This window comes from Rhinoderma darwinii, chromosome 1 (genome assembly GCF_050947455.1).
Source record: "Rhinoderma darwinii isolate aRhiDar2 chromosome 1, aRhiDar2.hap1, whole genome shotgun sequence".
Lineage (NCBI taxonomy): Eukaryota > Metazoa > Chordata > Amphibia > Anura > Rhinodermatidae > Rhinoderma > Rhinoderma darwinii.
Genome location: NC_134687.1, coordinates 633,505,780 through 633,531,906, shown reverse-complemented (window position 1 = coordinate 633,531,906; position 26,127 = coordinate 633,505,780). Strand labels below are relative to the sequence as shown.

The following is a 26,127-nucleotide window of genomic DNA, read 5'->3' as shown; positions in this document are numbered from 1 at the left end:
GAACAGCTTAGAAAAAAAAGCCTAAGTGCCCGAGGCGGAGTCAACAGAAAGAACCACTCGGGGGTAGGGCTGAGAATTCTATTCTGTACCCCATCTACACCAACTCCCGAACCCTGGCGTCGCCCACGTGAGCAAGCGATATCTCGTGAAAGGAAAGAAGTCACCCCACTCGAACAGCAGACACGAGTGGGGAGACACCTTCAGGCCTAAGATGTCTTGGAAGTGGAAAGCTTTTGGAGCCTGGGACACCGTTTCCAAGCAGGCTTAGGTTTCAATGACGGGACAGTTAGACCTCTTGTCTGACCTCTGGGAGTAAAAGCTAGGAAAAGACCGAAACCTTTGAGAATAGAGATAAGGCTTCAGCTGTCTAGGACGGTTCTGAGGCAGAAGGGAATTCTTACCTCCAGTAGCTTCAGAAACTATTTCACTCAACAGTTTTCCAAAGAGACTGCCCTAAACAAATAGAAGTCCAACAGAAGACTTTTTTAGAAGTAGGGTCTGCTTTCCAAGTCTTTAGCTAAATTCAATGTCAGATAGTAAAACAGGCTGATTGAAAGGAGGCCTTAAATAACAATATGGAAGTATAAACAACCTGAAAAGCGAGATCAGCTACATCATCTTGCGGCACCAAGGTGAAGTTGTTTTGCCTATATAATAAAAAGGCTTTGCTGAAAAAGGAAGAGGCAAATGCTGGGCACAGGGTAGAACTGCCGCCACGGAGACATATTTGGCCTGTGAGTCCAATTTTTGGTTAAAGGAATCACTAAGTGATGCTGCATCTGACAGTGGAATGGTAGTGCTTAAAATGGTAATGCTTAGAGACAACCGGAAAAAGAGGAGAAACAGTCCATTTTGAAACTAAATTCTTGTGGAATGGAAACAGAGAATTCATACGTTTTGAAACAATCAAGCGCCTATAAGGGTGTTTCCATTTATTGGATAGGAGTCCCTTAAACTCACTATGGTTTGGAAAAAATAGGCTCTGAAATCGTTGATTGTGTAGAGGTGCTTCTTCCTGAGAGGGGATGGTAAAGTCCTTCTATAAGGTTAACTAAACATTCAACAAACTTCTGACATGTCATAGTTACATATCAGAAGTTTTGATTAGCGGAAGTCCGAGTACTGAGACCCCCACCAAATCGCTAAAATGAAGCGGCAGATGCGCTTGTGTGAGCACTGAGCAACTTGGTTTCTGTTCGGCTTTTTCCAGAAACCAATGTAGCAGTGTACGGGCTCAATAGAAAGTGTGTGCTTCGGGAAAAAGCCAAATACAAACGAAGCTGCTCAGCGGTTCAGCCATTGGTGGGGGTCTCAGTGTTTGGACCCCCACCAATCAAAACTTCTGACATTCACTATGACATGTCAGAAGTTTGTTGAACGTTTAGCTACACTTTAACATGTAAGGCGTCCTTGACCATACGAATCAATGCCTGCATGGCAGCTGTTGACTAGGGGGAGCCTCGAGAGGAAAAGGATTGATCCTGTAGAGAAGCAGCCTCTCCAGTAATGGTAATAACCGGGCACCCTTGGGAAAAAACTGGGGAGGAGCGGGACCTGTCCCTTGCGCCCCTGAGTCTTTTATGTAACCTACCACAAGACGCAGATTATGTGGTTACTAAGGGAGAGACTGGTGGGGAATTAATCTGGGCTGTTATTTGGGATGGCAATAGCTTCAAAGATGCAATCATAGTATGGGAGAGTCTGGAGATCTCCACTAAGACCTTACCTGGTCGGGGGGGGGGGGGAGGGGGCTACATCCTTAAGGTAGGGGCATCATGGAAGGTTCTGGATTAGAGGCATTTTGGGCAAAAACGGTTAGGCTGGTCAAAGGTTAAATTGTATTTATAGTTGCCACCAACATAGTACTTAACCCGGCACCCTTGGGCCAGCTGCCTGCAGGGCTCCTCCCTAGATAAAAACAAGCTACAAAAGTAGAGGGATATACAGTTATTACTATCTGAAGGAAAAGTGACTGGTGGAAGCCCACCTAGCACAACAAAAATTACCCCCTGCAACAGGGCTATTAGATCCCCAGGTGATGTGCTTTAGCCAGTGTCTTCAGGACAGGTATGGCCTGTCTGTGTGGAGCCAACTCTTCTTACTACCTAGTGTTACCTCCTAGTTGCAAGGGCCTATTCCCAGAGTGCTGTGTCCCCAATGATATTAACAAGATAGATCGATAGATCTCTTCTCACCTTGTGATGTGCATGGCTGGCAATTTTCCATCATGGCCTCCTCGTACAGATCCTTGTGTCCTTCTAGATACTCCCACTCCTCCATGGAGAAATGGACAGTGACATCCTGACACCTTATAGGAACCTGACACACACAATGATACAGTCATCACCCAGACACCTCCAGTGCTGTTACTGTAGAATTCCCAGCATTCCCAGCAGTGTCACCTCTCCAGTCAGCAGCTCCGCTATCTTGTAGATCAGTTCTAAGATCTTCTTCTCATGTATCCGGGAGTGAGGGGGAGGCTCTGTGATGGGGCTCTGACTACTGCTCCATCCTCCTAACTCATGGATGATAGGAGTCGTACAGTCACCCGATGTCTTCTTCACTATTGTGTACTCCTGTTTATGGAGAGAGACATTTAGCAGAAAACGTCTAGTATTATAATGCTCAAGAAAGACATCCAGACCCTATCTGAACTGGTTTTAGTGAATTCACCATGATAACTTCCTCAGGCAGAGAGTTCTATAGTATGACTGCTCTTACAGTATGTCGGTGTAGAAACCATCTTTCCTCCAGGACATAAAAATGACTTTCTTTAAGTTTCTTCTGAGAAGTATTATTCTTCAGACCTTCCACCATTCTTGAGGCATTCACTCATCCATCAATTTTTCAACTTCTGCACCGCTCTCCATCATGTCCCAGGGTATGTGCTGGCCTTTAGTTCTTACATAATTTATGCATCACTATTAGCTAGGGTTAGTTTGACTCTCTTGGCCATTTGTGCCTTCATGTTTTGATAGGGCTCTTCCAGTCTAGTTAGATATTACTTCTTACAAGTTAGGCAGCATTTTGATTACATGTGGGTTTTGGCTATTTAGTACCCACGTTTACTCTCCTTCCTGTGGGTTATTTTAGTTGTGTTTTAGTCATCTTTGGATGGTTGACTCTGTTTGTCCATGGTCTGTTCCATCTGACCCTGCTGTACTTTTTTCCGTGTATGGTTCCTCTTTTATCCTGTATTATGTCATTGTGCAATATATTTAATAAAGATTTTTGTACTCTTGTATATCATCAGTATACTATTTCTTTGAGGGTCATGTCCCTTTTTTTGGTTCGCTTTTAGGTTGTTTGTGGTAGTCTTGAGCCTCGTTCTATTTTCTCAATGTCTTTTTGTAGGTGAGGTCACCCGAACTGAAAACAGTATTCCCCCCTCAGTAGAAAGAGGGAGATTGTGACCCCGCTGTATGGAGCTCTAATGACCACACATCTGTAATACTGGAGACCTCACCTACAAAAAGACATCGAGAAAGTAAACGAGACAAAAGACGACTACAAGAATGGTGGAAGGTCTGAAGAATAAAACTTCTCATGAGAGACTTAAAGAACGTCATTTGTATCTCCTGGAGGAAAGACGGGAAAGGAGGGACATGATGGAAACCTTTACATATGTTACAGGAGGGAAGAAACTAAACCCAGGAACAAGGGCCACAATCTGAGATTATCATTGTCAGAAAATATTATTATACTGAAAGAGTAGTAGATACTCAGAGCAAACTTCCAGCAGATGTGGTTGGAAAATCAGCAGTAAGTGAATGTAAACCTGCCGAAGAAAAACATAGATCTATCCTAAGAGAAAACTAAAGAGAAGTAATATTGGGGGCGACTAGATGGACCATGTGCTCTCCTCCTGCCGTCATCTTCTATGTTTCTATATAGAGGTCAGCCTGATCCTCCTGGTCATTCTCATTGCTCTACAACATAACTATTGCTGCATTGGTGACATGACACATAACGGACCATATTGGTGGCTGATCTTCAGCTTCTTGACGTCACTTGGAAGGTCTAGGCGCTGTTATACAGGACACTGGATTCTTCCTATTATGTATTGTCCCTTCAATATGTATGACTTGTTCTATAATGTAAAAAAAGTTTACCTCTCCGATCAACAGGTAGATGATCTCCAAGGTGAAGTCTAATATTCTTCTGCTCATCTCATTCCTGTCCTTGTCCATTCTTGGTGGGTCATTCAGGAGAAGGAACGTTGTGGAGGAGAAGATGAGAAAACTGGAGGAACTGGAGGATCTAGTACTGCAGATGTCTTTATGAAGAAACGAGAAGATGGAAATCATACAGAGGACAACATCATGTGTGACATTCAGAACCTCACTTATTGAGCATTAAGAGAAACATCTTCTCAGAGCCGTCACCACATGGAATAAAGGGGTAATCCCAACACGGACGTTTCTCCCCAGGATATGCCAGAAATGTCGGATAGATGCGGCTCCACCTCTGTCCGTGCTCGGCTGTTTCTGGAACTCCTATACAAGTGAATGGAGAGAGTCGTGCAAACGTGTGGTCACCTCCCCATTCATTCTCCACCTGGATGTAGTCATCACCTCACCAGGCGGGTCGGTGGACCCCCATTCTCCGCGTAAAGGTGGGACCCCCATATATCAAGCATTTCTTGGCATATCTCTAAGGTGAGAATTTGCAGCTTAGAAGAGTAAAATGAATACATTTCCCCCCAGACAGAGAATATCACACAGGAAACATCGTAATCATAAAAACCCGCAAAATAAATATATCATGACCTTTAAATCACACAGGAAACATCATAACCTGCAGAATAATTATATCATGTCATTTATATCACACAGGAAACATCATAACCTGCAGAATAATTATATCATGTCATTTATATCACACAGGAAACATCATAACGACCCGCAGAATAATTATATCATGTCATTTATATCACACAGGAAACATCATAACGACCTGCAGAATAATTATATCATGTCATTTATATCACACAGGAAACATCAGAACGACCTGCAGAATAATTATATCATGTCATTTATATCACACAGGAAACATCATAACGACCCGCAGAATAATTATATCATGTCATTTATATCACACAGGAAACATCATAACGACCCGCAGAATAATTATATCATGTCATTTATATCACACAGGAAACATCATAACGACCCGCAGAATAATTATATCATGTCATTTATATCACACAGGAAACATCATAACCTGCAGAATAATTATATCATGTCATTTATATCACACAGGAAACATCATAACCCGCAGAATAATTATATCATGTCATTTATATCACACAGGAAACATCATAACCCGCAGAATAATTATATCATGTCATTTATATCACACAGGAAACATCATAACGACCTGCAGAATAATTATATCATGTCATTTATATCACACAGGAAACATCATAACCTGCAGAATAATTATATCATGTCATTTATATCACACAGGAAACATCATAACCCGCAGAATAATTATATCATGTCATTTATATCACACAGGAAACATCATAACGACCCGCAGAATAATTATATCATGTCATTTATATCACACAGGAAACATCATAACCTGCAGAATAATTATATCATGTCATTTATATCACACAGGAAACATCATAACCCGCAGAATAATTATATCATGTCATTTATATCACACAGGAAACATCATAACCTGCAGAATAATTATATCATGTCATTTATATCACACAGGAAACATCATAACCTGCAGAATAATTATATCATGTCATTTATATCACACAGGAAACATCATAACCTGCAGAATAATTATATCATGTCATTTATATCACACAGGAAACATCATAACCTGCAGAATAATTATATCATGTCATTTATATCACACAGGAAACATCACAACCTGCAGAATAATTATATCATGTCATTTATATCACACAGGAAACATCACAACCTGCAGAATAATTATATCATGTCATTTATATCACACAGGAAACATCATAACGACCCGCAGAATAATTATATCATGTCATTTATATCACACAGGAAACATCATAACGACCCGCAGAATAATTATATCATGTCATTTATATCACACAGGAAACATCATAACGACCCGCAGAATAATTATATCATGTCATTTATATCACACAGGAAACATCATAACGACCCGCAGAATAATTATATCATGTCATTTATATCACACAGGAAACATCATAACCTGCAGAATAATTATATCATGTCATTTATATCACACAGGAAACATCATAACCTGCAGAATAATTATATCATGTCATTTATATCACACAGGAAACATCATAACGACCCGCAGAATAATTATATCATGTCATTTATATCACACAGGAAACATCATAACCTGCAGAATAATTATATCATGTCATTTATATCACACAGGAAACATCATAACCCGCAGAATAATTATATCATGTCATTTATATCACACAGGAAACATCATAACCTGCAGAATAATTATATCATGTCATTTATATCACACAGGAAACATCATAACGACCCGCAGAATAATTATATCATGTCATTTATATCACACAGGAAACATCACAACCTGCAGAATAATTATATCATGTCATTTATATCACACAGGAAACATCATAACCTGCAGAATAATTATATCATGTCATTTATATCACACAGGAAACATCATAACCCGCAGAATAATTATATCATGTCATTTATATCACACAGGAAATATCATAACCTGCAGAATAATTATATCATGTCATTTATATCACACAGGAAACATCATAACGACCCGCAGAATAATTATATCATGTCATTTATATCACACAGGAAACATCATAACCTGCAGAATAATTATATCATGTCATTTATATCACACAGGAAACATCATAACCTGCAGAATAATTATATCATGTCATTTATATCACACAGGAAACATCATAACCTGCAGAATAATAATATCATGTCATTTATATCACACAGGAAACATCATAACCCGCAGAATAATTATATCATGTCATTTATATCACACAGGAAACATCATAACCTGCAGAATAATTATATCATGTCATTTATATCACACAGGAAACATCATAACCCGCAGAATAATTATATCATGTCATTTATATCACACAGGAAACATCATAACGACCCGCAGAATAATTATATCATGTCATTTATATCACACAGGAAACATCATAACCCGCAGAATAATTATATCATGTCATTTATATCACACAGGAAACATCATAACGACCTGCAGAATAATTATATCATGTCATTTATATCACACAGGAAACATCATAACGACCTGCAGAATAATTATATCATGTCATTTATATCACACAGGAAACATCATAACGACCTGCAGAATAATTATATCATGTCATTTATATCACACAGGAAACATCATAACGACCTGCAGAATAATTATATCATGTCATTTATATCACACAGGAAACATCATAACGACCCGCAGAATAATTATATCATGTCATTTATATCACACAGGAAACATCATAACCCGCAGAATAATTATATCATGTCATTTATATCACACAGGAAACATCATAACGACCTGCAGAATAATTATATCATGTCATTTATATCACACAGGAAACATCATAACCCGCAGAATAATTATATCATGTCATTTATATCACACAGGAAACATCATAACCTGCAGAATAATTATATCATGTCATTTATATCACACAGGAAACATCATAACCTGCAGAATAATTATATCATGTCATTTATATCACACAGGAAACATCATAACCTGCAGAATAATTATATCATGTCATTTATATCACACAGGAAACATCATAACCTGCAGAATAATTATATCATGTCATTTATATCACACAGGAAACATCATAACGACCCGCAGAATAATTATATCATGTCATTTATATCACACAGGAAACATCATAACGACCCGCAGAATAATTATATCATGTCATTTATATCACACAGGAAACATCATAACGACCCGCAGAATAATTATATCATGTCATTTATATCACACAGGAAACATCATAACGACCCGCAGAATAATTATATCATGTCATTTATATCACACAGGAAACATCATAACCTGCAGAATAATTATATCATGTCATTTATATCACACAGGAAACATCATAACCCGCAGAATAATTATATCATGTCATTTATATCACACAGGAAACATCATAACGACCTGCAGAATAATTATATCATGTCATTTATATCACACAGGAAACATCATAACCCGCAGAATAATTATATCATGTCATTTATATCACACAGGAAACATCATAACCTGCAGAATAATTATATCATGTCATTTATATCACACAGGAAACATCATAACCTGCAGAATAATTATATCATGTCATTTATATCACAGGAAACATCATAACCTGCAGAATAATTATATCATGTCATTTATATCACACAGGAAACATCATAACGACCTGCAGAATAATTATATCATGTCATTTATATCACACAGGAAACATCATAACCTGCAGAATAATTATATCATGTCATTTATATCACACAGGAAACATCATAACCTGCAGAATAATTATATCATGTCATTTATATCACACAGGAAATATCATAACCTGCAGAATAATTATATCATGTCATTTATATCACACAGGAAACATCATAACCTGCAGAATAATTATATCATGTCATTTATATCACACAGGAAACATCATAACCTGCAGAATAATTATATCATGTCATTTATATCACACAGGAAACATCATAGCGACCCGCAGAATAATTATATCATGACATTTATATCACACAGGAAACATCATAACGACCCGCTGAATAATTATATCATGTCATTTATATCACACAGGAAACATCATAACCCGCAGAATAATTATATCATGTCATTTATATCACACAGGAAACATCATAACCTGCAGAATAATTATATCATGTCATTTATATCACACAGGAAACATCATAGCGACCCGCAGAATAATTATATCATGTCATTTATATCACACAGGAAACATCATAACCTGCAGAATAATTATATCATGTCATTTATATCACACAGGAAACATCATAACCTGCAGAATAATTATATCATGTCATTTATATCACACAGGAAACATCATAACCCGCAGAATAATTATATCATGTCATTTATATCACACAGGAAACATCATAACCTGCAGAATAATTATATCATGTAATTTATATCACACAGGAAACATCATAGCGACCCGCAGAATAATTATATCATGACATTTATATCACACAGGAAACATCATAACCTGCAGAATAATTATATCATGTCATTTATATCACACAGGAAACATCATAACCTGCAGAATAATTATATCATGTCATTTATATCACACAGGAAACATCATAACGACCTGCAGAATAATTATATCATGTCATTTATATCACACAGGAAACATCATAACCTGCAGAATAATTATATCATGTCATTTATATCACACAGGAAACATCATAACCTGCAGAATAATTATATCATGTCATTTATATCACACAGGAAACATCACAACCTGCAGAATAATTATATCATGTCATTTATATCACACAGGAAACATCATAACCCGCAGAATAATTATATCATGTCATTTATATCACACAGGAAACATCACAACCTGCAGAATAATTATATCATGTCATTTATATCACACAGGAAACATCATAACCTGCAGAATAATTATATCATGTCATTTATATCACACAGGAAACATCATAACCTGCAGAATAATTATATCATGTCATTTATATCACACAGGAAACATCATAACCCGCAGAATAATTATATCATGTCATTTATATCACACAGGAAACATCATAACCTGCAGAATAATTATATCATGTCATTTATATCACACAGGAAACATCATAACCTGCAGAATAATTATATCATGTCATTTATATCACACAGGAAACATCATAACCTGCAGAATAATTATATCATGTCATTTATATCACACAGGAAACATCATAACGACCTGCAGAATAATTATATCATGTCATTTATATCACACAGGAAACATCATAACCTGCAGAATAATTATATCATGTCATTTATATCACACAGGAAACATCATAACGACCTGCAGAATAATTATATCATGTCATTTATATCACACAGGAAACATCATAACCTGCAGAATAATTATATCATGTCATTTATATCACACAGGAAACATCATAACCTGCAGAATAATTATATCATGTCATTTATATCACACAGGAAACATCATAACCTGCAGAATAATTATATCATGTCATTTATATCACACAGGAAACATCATAACCTGCAGAATAATTATATCATGTCATTTATATCACACAGGAAACATCATAACGACCTGCAGAATAATTATATCATGTCATTTATATCACACAGGAAACATCATAACGACCCGCAGAATAATTATATCATGTCATTTATATCACACAGGAAACATCATAACGACCTGCAGAATAATTATATCATGTCATTTATATCACACAGGAAACATCATAACGACCCGCAGAATAATTATATCATGTCATTTATATCACACAGGAAACATCATAACCCGCAGAATAATTATATCATGTCATTTATATCACACAGAAAACATCATAACGACCTGCAGAATAATTATATCATGTCATTTATATCACACAGGAAACATCATAACCCGCAGAATAATTATATCATGTCATTTATATCACACAGGAAACATCATAACCTGCAGAATAATTATATCATGTCATTTATATCACACAGGAAACATCATAACCTGCAGAATAATTATATCATGTCATTTATATCACACAGGAAACATCATAACCTGCAGAATAATTATATCATGTCATTTATATCACACAGGAAACATCATAACGACCTGCAGAATAATTATATCATGTCATTTATATCACACAGGAAACATCATAACGACCTGCAGAATAATTATATCATGTCATTTATATCACACAGGAAACATCATAACGACCCGCAGAATAATTATATCATGTCATTTATATCACACAGGAAACATCATAACCCGCAGAATAATTATATCATGTCATTTATATCACACAGGAAACATCATAACCTGCAGAATAATTATATCATGTCATTTATATCACACAGGAAACATCATAACCTGCAGAATAATTATATCATGTCATTTATATCACACAGGAAACATCATAACCCGCAGAATAATTATATCATGTCATTTATATCACACAGGAAACATCATAACCCGCAGAATAATTATATCATGTCATTTATATCACACAGGAAACATCATAACCTGCAGAATAATTATATCATGTCATTTATATCACACAGGAAACACCATAACCTGCAGAATAATTATATCATGTCATTTATATCACACAGGAAACATCATAACGACCCGCAGAATAATTATATCATGTCATTTATATCACACAGGAAACATCATAACGACCCGCAGAATAATTATATCATGTCATTTATATCACACAGGAAACATCATAACCCGCAGAATAATTATATCATGTCATTTATATCACACAGGAAACATCATAACCCGCAGAATAATTATATCATGTCATTTATATCACACAGGAAACATCATAACCTGCAGAATAATTATATCATGTCATTTATATCACACAGGAAACATCATAACCTGCAGAATAATTATATCATGTCATTTATATCACACAGGAAACATCATAACCTGCAGAATAATTATATCATGTCATTTATATCACACAGGAAACATCATAACGACCTGCAGAATAATTATATCATGTCATTTATATCACACAGGAAACATCATAACGACCTGCAGAATAATTATATCATGTCATTTATATCACACAGGAAACATCATAACCTGCAGAATAATTATATCATGTCATTTATATCACACAGGAAACATCATAACGACCTGCAGAATAATTATATCATGTCATTTATATCACACAGGAAACATCATAACCCGCAGAATAATTATATCATGTCATTTATATCACACAGAAAACATCATAACGACCTGCAGAATAATTATATCATGTCATTTATATCACACAGGAAACATCATAACCCGCAGAATAATTATATCATGTCATTTATATCACACAGGAAACATCATAACCTGCAGAATAATTATATCATGTCATTTATATCACACAGGAAACATCATAACCTGCAGAATAATTATATCATGTCATTTATATCACACAGGAAACATCATAACCCGCAGAATAATTATATCATGTCATTTATATCACACAGGAAACATCATAACCCGCAGAATAATTATATCATGTCATTTATATCACACAGGAAACATCATAACGACCTGCAGAATAATTATATCATGTCATTTATATCACACAGGAAACATCATAACGACCTGCAGAATAATTATATCATGTCATTTATATCACACAGGAAATATCATAACCTGCAGAATAATTATATCATGTCATTTATATCACACAGGAAACATCATAACCCGCAGAATAATTATATCATGTCATTTATATCACACAGGAAACATCATAACCTGCAGAATAATTATATCATGTCATTTATATCACACAGGAAACATCATAACCTGCAGAATAATTATATCATGTCATTTATATCACACAGGAAACATCATAACCTGCAGAATAATTATATCATGTCATTTATATCACACAGGAAACATCATAACCCGCAGAATAATTATATCATGTCATTTATATCACACAGGAAACATCATAACGACCTGCAGAATAATTATATCATGTCATTTATATCACACAGGAAACATCATAACCTGCAGAATAATTATATCATGTCATTTATATCACACAGGAAACATCATAACGACCTGCAGAATAATTATATCATGTCATTTATATCACACAGGAAATATCATAACCTGCAGAATAATTATATCATGTCATTTATATCACACAGGAAACATCATAACCCGCAGAATAATTATATCATGTCATTTATATCACACAGGAAACATCATAACCTGCAGAATAATTATATCATGTCATTTATATTACACAGGAAACATCATAACCTGCAGAATAATTATATCATGTCATTTATATCACACAGGAAACATCATAACCTGCAGAATAATTATATCATGTCATTTATATCACACAGGAAATATCATAACCTGCAGAATAATTATATCATGTCATTTATATCACACAGGAAACATCATAACCTGCAGAATAATTATATCATGTCATTTATATCACACAGGAAACATCATAACGACCCGCAGAATAATTATATCATGTCATTTATATCACACAGGAAACATCATAACCCGCAGAATAATTATATCATGTCATTTATATCACACAGGAAACATCATAACGACCCGCAGAATAATTATATCATGTCATTTATATCACACAGGAAACATCATAACCCGCAGAATAATTATATCATGTCATTTATATCACACAGGAAACATCATAACGACCCGCAGAATAATTATATCATGTCATTTATATCACACAGGAAACATCATAACCTGCAGAATAATTATATCATGTCATTTATATCACACAGGAAACATCATAACCTGCAGGATAATTATATCATGTCATTTATATCACACAGGAAACATCATAACCTGCAGAATAATTATATCATGTCATTTATATCACACAGGAAACATCATAACCTGCAGAATAATTATATCATGTCATTTATATCACACAGGAAACATCATAACGACCTGCAGAATAATTATATCATGTCATTTATATCACACAGGAAACATCATAACGACCTGCAGAATAATTATATCATGTCATTTATATCACACAGGAAACATCATAACGACCTGCAGAATAATTATATCATGTCATTTATATCACACAGGAAACATCATAACCTGCAGAATAATTATATCATGTCATTTATATCACACAGGAAACATCATAACGACCTGCAGAATAATTATATCATGTCATTTATATCACACAGGAAACATCATAACCTGCAGAATAATTATATCATGTCATTTATATCACACAGGAAACACCATAACCTGCAGAATAATTATATCATGTCATTTATATCACACAGGAAACATCATAACGACCCGCAGAATAATTATATCATGTCATTTATATCACACAGGAAACATCATAACCTGCAGAATAATTATATCATGTCATTTATATCACACAGGAAACATCATAACCTGCAGAATAATTATATCATGTCATTTATATCACACAGGAAACATCATAACGACCCGCAGAATAATTATATCATGTCATTTATATCACACAGGAAACATCATAACCCGCAGAATAATTATATCATGTCATTTATATCACACAGGAAACATCATAACGACCTGCAGAATAATTATATCATGTCATTTATATCACACAGGAAACATCATAACCTGCAGAATAATTATATCATGTCATTTATATCACACAGGAAACATCATAACGACCTGCAGAATAATTATATCATGTCATTTATATCACACAGGAAACATCATAACCTGCAGAATAATTATATCATGTCATTTATATCACACAGGAAACATCATAACCCGCAGAATAATTATATCATGTCATTTATATCACACAGGAAACATCATAACCTGCAGAATAATTATATCATGTCATTTATATCACACAGGAAACATCATAACGACCTGCAGAATAATTATATCATGTCATTTATATCACACAGGAAACATCATAACCTGCAGAATAATTATATCATGTCATTTATATCACACAGGAAACATCATAACGACCCGCAGAATAATTATATCATGTCATTTATATCACACAGGAAACATCATAACCTGCAGAATAATTATATCATGTCATTTATATCACACAGGAAACATCATAACCTGCAGAATAATTATATCATGTCATTTATATCACACAGGAAACATCATAACGACCCGCAGAATAATTATATCATGTCATTTATATCACACAGGAAACATCATAACCTGCAGAATAATTATATCATGTCATTTATATCACACAGGAAACATCATAACCTGCAGAATAATTATATCATGTCATTTATATCACACAGGAAACATCATAACCCGCAGAATAATTATATCATGTCATTTATATCACACAGGAAACATCATAACGACCCGCAGAATAATTATATCATGTCATTTATATCACACAGGAAACATCATAACCTGCAGAATAATTATATCATGTCATGTATATCACACAGGAAACATCATAACCTGCAGAATAATTATATCATGTCATTTATATCACACAGGAAATATCATAACCTGCAGAATAATTATATCATGTCATTTATATCACACAGGAAATATCATAACCTGCAGAATAATTATATCATGTCATTTATATCACACAGGAAACATCATAACGACCTGCAGAATAATTATATCATGTCATTTATATCACACAGGAAACACCATAACCTGCAGAATAATTATATCATGTCATTTATATCACACAGGAAACATCATAACCTGCAGAATAATTATATCATGTCATTTATATCACACAGGAAACATCATAACCTGCAGAATAATTATATCATGTCATTTATATCACACAGGAAACATCATAACCTGCAGAATAATTATATCATGTCATTTATATCACACAGGAAACATCATAACCCGCAGAATAATTATATCATGTCATTTATATCACACAGGAAACATCATAACGACCTGCAGAATAATTATATCATGTCATTTATATCACACAGGAAACATCATAACCCGCAGAATAATTATATCATGTCATTTATATCACACAGGAAACATCATAACCTGCAGAATAATTATATCATGTCATTTATATCACACAGGAAACATCATAACCTGCAGAATAATTATATCATGTCATTTATATCACACAGGAAACATCATAACCTGCAGAATAATTATATCATGTCATTTATATCACACAGGAAACATCATAACCCGCAGAATAATTATATCATGTCATTTATATCACACAGGAAACATCATAACCTGCAGAATAATTATATCATGTCATTTATATCACACAGGAAACATCATAACGACCCGCAGAATAATTATATCATGTCATTTATATCACACAGGAAACATCATAACCCGCAGAATAATTATATCATGTCATTTATATCACACAGGAAACATCATAACGACCCGCAGAATAATTATATCATGTCATTTATATCACACAGGAAACATCATAACCTGCAGAATAATTATATCATGTCATTTATATCACACAGGAAACATCATAACCCGCAGAATAATTATATCATGTCATTTATATCACACAGGAAACATCATAACCTGCAGAATAATTATATCATGTCATTTATATCACACAGGAAACATCATAACGACCCGCAGAATAATTATATCATGTCATTTATATCACACAGGAAACATCATAACCTGCAGAATAATTATATCATGTCATTTATATCACACAGGAAACATCATAACCCGCAGAATAATTATATCATGTCATTTATATCACACAGGAAACATCATAACCCGCAGAATAATTATATCATGTCATTTATATCACACAGGAAACATCATAACCCGCAGAATAATTATATCATGTCATTTATATCACACAGGAAACATCATAACGACCTGCAGAATAATTATATCATGTCATTTATATCACACAGGAATCATCATAACCTGCAGAATAATTATATCATGTCATTTATATCACACAGGAAACATCATAACCTGCAGAATAATTATATCATGTCATTTATATCACACAGGAAACATCATAACGACCTGCAGAATAATTATATCATATCATTTATATCACACAGGAAACATCATAACCTGCAGAATAATTATATCATGTCATTTATATCACACAGGAAACATCATAACCTGCAGAATAATTATATCATGTCATTTATATCACACAGGAAACATCATAACCTGCAGAATAATTATATCATGTCATTTATATCACACAGGAAACATCATAACCTGCAGAATAATTATATCATGTCATTTATATCACACAGGAAACATCATAACCCACAGAATAATTATATCATGTCATTTATATCACACAGGAAACATCATAACCCGCAGAATAATTATATCATGTCATTTATATCACACAGGAAACATCATAACCTGCAGAATAATTATATCATGTCATTTATATCACACAGGAAACATCATAACGACCCGCAGAATAATTATATCATGTCATTTATATCACACAGGAAACATCATAACCTGCAGAATAATAATATCATGTCATTTATATCACACAGGAAACATCATAACGACCTGCAGAATAATTATATCATGTCATTTATATCACACAGGAAACATCATAACCTGCAGAATAATTATATCATGTCATTTATATCACACAGGAAACACCATAACCTGCAGAATAATTATATCATGTCATTTATATCACAGGAAACATCATAACCTGCAGAATAATTATATCATGTCATTTATATCACACAGGAAACATCATAACCCGCAGAATAATTATATCATGTCATTTATATCACACAGGAAACATCATAACCTGCAGAATAATTATATCATGTCATTTATATCACACAGGAAACATCATAACGACCCGCAGAATAATTATATCATGTCATTTATATCACACAGGAAACATCATAACCCGCAGAATAATTATATCATGTCATTTATATCACACAGGAAACATCATAACCTGCAGAATAATTATATCATGTCATTTATATCACACAGGAAACATCATAACCTGCAGAATAATTATATCATGTCATTTATATCACACAGGAAACATCATAACCTGCAGAATAATTATATCATGTCATTTATATCACACAGGAAACATCATAACCTGCAGAATAATAATATCATGTCATTTATATCACACAGGAAACATCATAACGACCTGCAGAATAATTATATCATGTCATTTATATCACAGAGGAAACATCATAACGACCTGCAGAATAATTATATCATGTCATTTATATCACACAGGAAACATCATAACCCGCAGAATAATTATATCATGTCATTTATATCACACAGGAAACATCATAACCCGCAGAATAATTATATCATGTCATTTATATCACACAGGAAACATCATAACCTGCAGAATAATTATATCATGTCATTTATATCACACAGGAAACATCATAACCTGCAGAATAATAATATCATGTCATTTATATCACACAGGAAACATCATAACCCGCAGAATAATAATATCATGTCATTTATATCACACAGGAAACATCATAACCTGCAGAATAATTATATCATGTCATTTATATCACACAGGAAACATCATAACCTGCAGAATAATAATATCATGTCATTTATATCACACAGGAAACATCATAACCCGCAGAATAATAATATCATGTCATTTATATCACACAGGAAACATCATAACCTGCAGAATAATTATATCATGTCATTTATATCACACAGGAAACATCATAACCTGCAGAATAATTATATCATGTCATTTATATCACACAGGAAACATCATAACGACCTGCAGAATAATTATATCATGTCATTTATATCACACAGGAAACATCATAACGACCTGCAGAATAATTATATCATGTCATTTATATCACACAGGAAACATCATAACCTGCAGAATAATTATATCATGTCATTTATATCACACAGGAAACATCATAACGACCTGCAGAATAATTATATCATGTCATTTATATCACACAGGAAACATCATAACGACCTGCAGAATAATTATATCATGTCATTTATATCACACAGGAAACATCATAACCTGCAGAATAATTATATCATGTCATTTATATCACACAGGAAACATCATAACCTGCAGAATAATTATATCATGTCATTTATATCACACAGGAAACATCATAACCTGCAGAATAATTATATCATGTCATTTATATCACAGAGGAAACATCATAACGACCTGCAGAATAATTATATCATATCATTTATATCACACAGGAAACATCATAACCCGCAGAATAATTATATCATGTCATTTATATCACACAGGAAACATCATAACCCGCAGAATAATTATATCATGTCATTTATATCACACAGGAAACATCATAACCTGCAGAATAATTATATCATGTCATTTATATCACACAGGAAACATCATAACCTGCAGAATAATTATATCATGTCATTTATATCACACAGGAAACATCATAACCTGCAGAATAATTATATCATGTCATTTATATCACACAGGAAACATCATAACCCGCAGAATAATTATATCATGTCATTTATATCACACAGGAAACATCATAACCTGCAGAATAATTATATCATGTCATTTATATCACACAGGAAACATCATAACCTGCAGAATAATTATATCATGTCATTTATATCACACAGGAAACATCATAACCTGCAGAATAATTATATCATGTCATTTATATCACACAGGAAACATCATAACCCGCAGAATAATTATATCATGTCATTTATATCACACAGGAAACATCATAACCTGCAGAATAATTATATCATGTCATTTATATCACACAGGAAACATCATAACCTGCAGAATAATAATATCATGTCATTTATATCACACAGGAAACATCATAACCTGCAGAATAATTATATCATGTCATTTATATCACACAGGAAACATCATAACAACCTGCAGAATAATTATATCATGTCATTTATATCACACAGGAAACATCATAACCCGCAGAATAATTATATCATGTCATTTATATCACACAGGAAACATCATAACGACCTGCAGAATAATTATATCATGTCATTTATATCACACAGGAAACATCATAACCTGCAGAATAATTATATCATGTCATTTATATCACACAGGAAATATCATAACCTGCAGAATAATTATATCATGTCATTTATATCACACAGGAAACATCATAACGACCTGCAGAATAATAATATCATGTCATTTATATCACACAGGAAACATCATAACCTACAGAATAATTATATCATGTCATTTATATCACACAGGAAACATCATAACGACCCGCAGAATAATTATATCATGTCATTTATATCACACAGGAAACATCATAACCCGCAGAATAATTATATCATGTCATTTATATCACACAGGAAACATCATAACCCGCAGAATAATTATATCATGTCATTTATATCACACAGGAAACATCATAACCTGCAGAATAATTATATCATGTCATTTATATCACACAGGAAACATCATAACCTGCAGAATAATTATATCATGTCATTTATATCACACAGGAAACATCATAACGACCTGCAGAATAATTATATCATGTCATTTATATCACACAGGAAACATCATAACCTGCAGAATAATTATATCATGTCATTTATATCACACAGGAAACATCATAACGACCCGCAGAATAATTATATCATGTCATTTATATCACACAGGAAACATCATAACCCGCAGAATAATTATATCATGTCATTTATATCACACAGGAAACATCATAACGACCTGCAGAATAATTATATCATGTCATTTATATCACACAGGAAACATCATAACGACCTGCAGAATAATTATATCATGTCTATTATATCACACAGGAAACATCATAACCTGCAGAATAATTATATCATGTCATTTATATCACACAGGAAACATCATAACCCGCAGAATAATTATATCATGTCATTTATATCACACAGGAAACATCATAACCCGCAGAATAATTATATCATGTCATTTATATCACACAGGAAACATCATAACCCGCAGAATAATTATATCATGTCATTTATATCACACAGGAAACATCATAACCTGCAGAATAATTATATCATGTCATTTATATCACACAGGAAACATCATAACGACCCGCAGAATAATTATATCATGTCATTTATATCACACAGGAAACATCATAACGACCTGCAGAATAATTATATCATGTCATTTATATCACACAGGAAACATCATAACCTGCAGAATAATTATATCATGTCATTTATATCACACAGGAAACATCATAACCCGCAGAATAATTATATCATGTCATTTATATCACACAGGAAACATCATAACCTGCAGAATAATTATATCATGTCATTTATATCACACAGGAAACATCATAACCTGCAGAATAATTATATCATGACATTTATATCACACAGGAAACATCATAACGACCTGCAGAATAATTATATCATGTCATTTATATCACACAGGAAACATCATAACGACCTGCAGAATAATTATATCATGTCATTTATATCACACAGGAAACATCATAACCTGCAGAATAATTATATCATGTCATTTATATCACACAGGAAACATCATAACGACCCGCAGAATAATTATATCATGTCATTTATATCACACAGGAAACATCATAACCTGCAGAATAATTATATCATGTCATTTATATCACACAGGAAACATCATAACCCGCAGAATAATTATATCATGTCATTTATATCACAGAGGAAACATCATAACCTGCAGAATAATTATATCATGTCATTTATATCACACAGGAAACATCATAACGACCTGCAGAATAATTATATCATGTCATTTATATCACACAGGAAACATCATAACCTGCAGAATAATTATATCATGTCATTTATATCACACAGGAAACATCATAACGACCCGCAGAATAATTATATCATGTCATTTATATCACACAGGAAACATCATAACCTGCAGAATAATTATATCATGTCATTTATATCACACAGGAAACATCATAACCTGCAGAATAATTATATCATGTCATTTATATCACACAGGAAACATCATAACCTGCAGAATAATTATATCATGTCATTTATATCACACAGGAAACATCATAACCTGCAGAATAATTATATCATGTCATTTATATCACACAGGAAACATCATAACCCGCAGAATAATTATATCATGTCATTTATATCACACAGGAAACATCATAACGACCTGCAGAATAATTATATCATGTCATTTATATCACACAGGAAACATCATAACCTGCAGAATAATTATATCATGTCATTTATATCACACAGGAAACATCATAACCTGCAGAATAATTATATCATGTCATTTATATCACACAGGAAACATCATAACGACCTGCAGAATAATTATATCATGTCATTTATATCACACAGGAAACATCATAACGACCCGCAGAATAATTATATCATGTCATTTATATCACAGAGGAAACATCATAACCTGCAGAATAATTATATCATATCATTTATATCACACAGGAAATTACTAACGTAAGCTCCGTTCTGAAGGGGTTAAGTCTCTGCTCTTTCTGGGCTCTGGCCTCTATAAAGTGACAGCTCTCCGTATATAAACACACTCACCACTACAGCATGTCTGATAACAGAGAGAACTCCCAACCGGCACCTGTTTTCTCTCACACACGGCAATATCTGTAGGACCTTTGATGACATCAACACCATGTGACCGAGGGCAGGAGGAGTGGAGCCTATCAGTGCTGAATGAAGGACCTGTGATGATGACCACATGACATGAAGGGCGGAGCTCTGTTAAGGGGCCGGGGTTCCTGTGCTGTGTGAAGTGATGATCACGTGACATAAGGGCAGGGCTCTGTGAGGGGGCGGGGCTCTTGTACTTTGTGGACAAGTAATGGATTTAGTGTTTTCGTCTTTTATAGGTTGGCAGAAATTGTGTGAGAGCTGGAACCAGGGGAATGCTGGGAGTTGTGGTCCTCTCTTATACCCCTCACTGTAATATCCTCTGATATCCCATAATAGCTTGTACATGCTGGGAGTTGTAGTCCTCTCTTATACCCATCACTGTAATATCCTCTGATATCCCATAATAGCTTGTACATGCTGGGAGTTGTAGTCCTCTCTTATACCTCCTCCCTGTAATGTCCTCTGATAGCTCATAATAACAGTCTGGAAATGCTTATAAAATATCTAAAAAAAAAGTGTGCGCTGCAAGTATATCTGCAGAACCGGGGGATACACAAGTGTAATATGATGTAATTGTGTCTGTATATCTCTGTTCATGTATAACAGACCATCTTCACCCATCCCCCTGTACCACCACCATCCTGTAATATACACACTAGAGGGTCACTCACATGGCGGATACAAGTATATCTGCAGAACCGGGGGATACACAAGTGTAATATGATGTAATTGTGTCTGTATTTCCCTCTGTACATGTATAACATCACAGACCCCCTTCACCCATCCCCCTGTACCACCACCATCCTGTAATATACACACTAGGGGGTCACTCACATGATGTATACAAGTATATCTGCAGAACCGGGGGATACACAAGTGTAATATGATGTAATTGTGTCTGTATTTTCCTCTGTACATGTATAACATCACAGACCCCCTTCACACATCCCCCTGTACCACCACCATCCTGTAATATATACACTAGAGGGTTACTCACATGATGTATACAAGTATATCTGCAGAACCGGGGGATACACAAGTGTAATATGATGTAATTGTGTCTGTATTTTCCTCTGTACATGTATAACATCACAGACCACCTTCACACATCCCCCTGTACCACCACCATCCTGTAATATATACACTAGAGGGTTACTCACATGGTGAATACAAGTATATCTACAGAACCGGGGGATACACAAGTGTAATATGATGTAATTGTGTCTGTATTTTCCTCTATACATGTATAACGTCACAGACCACCTTCACACTTCTCCCTGTACCACCACCATCCTGTAATATATACACTAGAGGGTTACTCAGATGACGGATACAAGTGTATCTGCAGAACCGGGGGATACACAAGTGTAATATGATAGACAAAACAGGAGAACAGAAGGCGTCATAAACTATCGGTAATATGAAAATTGAAAATCTCAATCTTTATTAGTACACAAGACAGGATTACACAATTAGAAATTGTAGAGGATCCAGCATGATATTGGACTGCATAGGAGCCACTGCAGACCAGTATAATTAATAGGGTATTACAAGACTAGTGCATACAGAAATTATGGTCCAAAAATGATACCATGGTGGTGCAATGCACCTATCTGTGGAATACACTGTTTACTGATACAAAAAGAATACCCAATATCAACAATGAGGGGACACTGTGTGGATATGAAATACATAAAAAACACAATGAATGAATAAGTAACATGTACATGCAAGAAGGAGATAAGCGGTATAATGTGTGGTGGAGATCAGGGTTACATGTAACGGAGACGGCCCAGATTAATTAACCAAAGAAAAAATTCCCCAAAGGAAATTATATGCAGCACAGAGTCGCGTCAGGGAGTCCGAGGCCAAGTGCCTTACCCATAAGTAAAATGTGGTCCGGATGGCTCAAGGAAGCGTCCCGACGCGCGTCTCGCGTGCAGCTTTATCAAGTGGTGAGAGCAGTGTGTTCAGATCGAACTTTAAATAGGAAGCTGTGTGAAGGCATGTGATATCGCAGGACCAATCATAGCCCGGGTCCTTAACGACATGATGCGAGAACCCTTCCCAGACCATCAAGAGTCTCCGTGCATGCACCGCTCCCTGGACGCGTCACCAGGGAAACGGTGCAGAGCATCAAAGAGACAGCCCAGAGCGGAGACTCCGCAAATCGATTCATCGCGCATGCGCACCCCCAAGGAAAGAGATGGATATAATGGAAGACACAAGAGGTAAGTGATGTATGTCATATGAATAGTATGTTATTTCTCTGCACTCAGTAAATGCCCCCCAAAAAATAAATCCCACAAAAAATGGGAACAAGAGATATCAAGAGATATGCTCGATCAAAACTGAAAAAATTCCAAAGGGATACTAATGATTTACAACAAGATGTAGTGTATAGATGGCGGAATATATGGTCACCGTCCTTCTCTCGATCAGGCTCAGTTTCATCTATGGCCTCAAATGATGAACATACAAGAGTCAGACGGACTGGAGATAATAAATACATTGCAGACTAGAGATTATACTATTTCGGCGAGACTTAGCGTTGGAGACTGTGAAATTATATTATTTCCTGCCAGACCAAGAGTTGCAGATCGAAAATTGTTATATAAATTACGTGTATAATATAGACTGTTAGAATGGATGGTTTACGGTCCATATTCAAATCATCAGGATCACCCGATCCTATTCATGATTTGGTGAAGTGAATAGAAGTTAGGAATAAGAAAGGTATTGTATGTTGTATGTATTAGAAAACAGGACCAGCCAACGCCCGGTAATGGCGTCCGTACCTCATGTTGAGTGTGTCCTCATTGTGGGTGGGAAACCACCCCCCCTTCACAGCTGCGCACTGTGTTTCCAATAGGAGAGGCTGCCCCCCCCCCCCCCTGCCCCTGATGTGGCCACGCCCGGCCCAACCAAATCAGTATGAAATAATCACCTTGTTAATTTTGTCATTTGTAGTGTTTTTTTTCTATTTACAGAAGTTCCAGTCTAGTTCACTGATGAAGCAACACGTCATCATAATATAGAGATGGTGGCCGACAGATTGTACGGTTAAACATTAACATAGATAATTCCTATACAATGGTGTGATAAATGATTGCAGATACGTATGTTGTTTTGCCGGCATTGAAAGTGTTAAGATTGTGACGCTGTGAGAAGCTGTGAGTGTGTGACCCCCCTCCCTCCCCCCTGTAGTGTACTATGCTGTGTTTGGGAGGAGGAGGAGGGGGGGCTGACTGGGTGCAGTCTGCAGTGCTGATGGGACAAAGGGATTTCAATATGCACTGCTGAGATATATATATATCAGTAATGTCTACAAACCTAAATAAATTTCTTCTCTTTTGCGCATGCGCTGTTGTTGATAAAAGTTACGATATTATGTGTTCTGATGTGATCAGATTTCATGTGTTTTGATGTTAATTCAGATGTATTAAACTTTAGATACTGTGAGACACGGGGTTTTGAAAATGTATGTGCCCCCACCGTTCCCTATTTTTATATACAGTTTATTGGTTTGCAGTAATTAATGTTATCAGAGATAATATTTTTTGTTTTATTGAATAACTACAATTGTTTTGTTTTTGATTTCACACATGAGTTATGTCATTGTAAAGATCAAATGTATTTTCGTCAGGAAAAAGTCATTTTTGTTTCAGGCT

At 34.8% G+C, this 26,127-nt stretch overlaps 1 protein-coding gene across 1 annotated transcript in view; it reads right to left on the bottom strand.

Moving 5' to 3' along the window:
* Positions 1–22,460, bottom strand: part of LOC142661755 (uncharacterized) — a 34,640-nt gene extending 12,180 nt beyond the window's left edge. The window contains exons 1-4 of the mRNA XM_075839340.1: positions 22,379–22,460; positions 4,113–4,276; positions 2,403–2,576; positions 2,196–2,319 (exon numbers count right to left, since the gene is read on the bottom strand). Of these exons, the coding sequence (XP_075695455.1) occupies positions 2,196–2,319; positions 2,403–2,576; positions 4,113–4,190 (376 nt within the window). The 5' untranslated portion in view covers positions 4,191–4,276; positions 22,379–22,460. The remainder of the gene's footprint in view (positions 1–2,195; positions 2,320–2,402; positions 2,577–4,112; positions 4,277–22,378) is intronic.
* Positions 22,461–26,127: the final 3,667 nt, after the last annotated feature.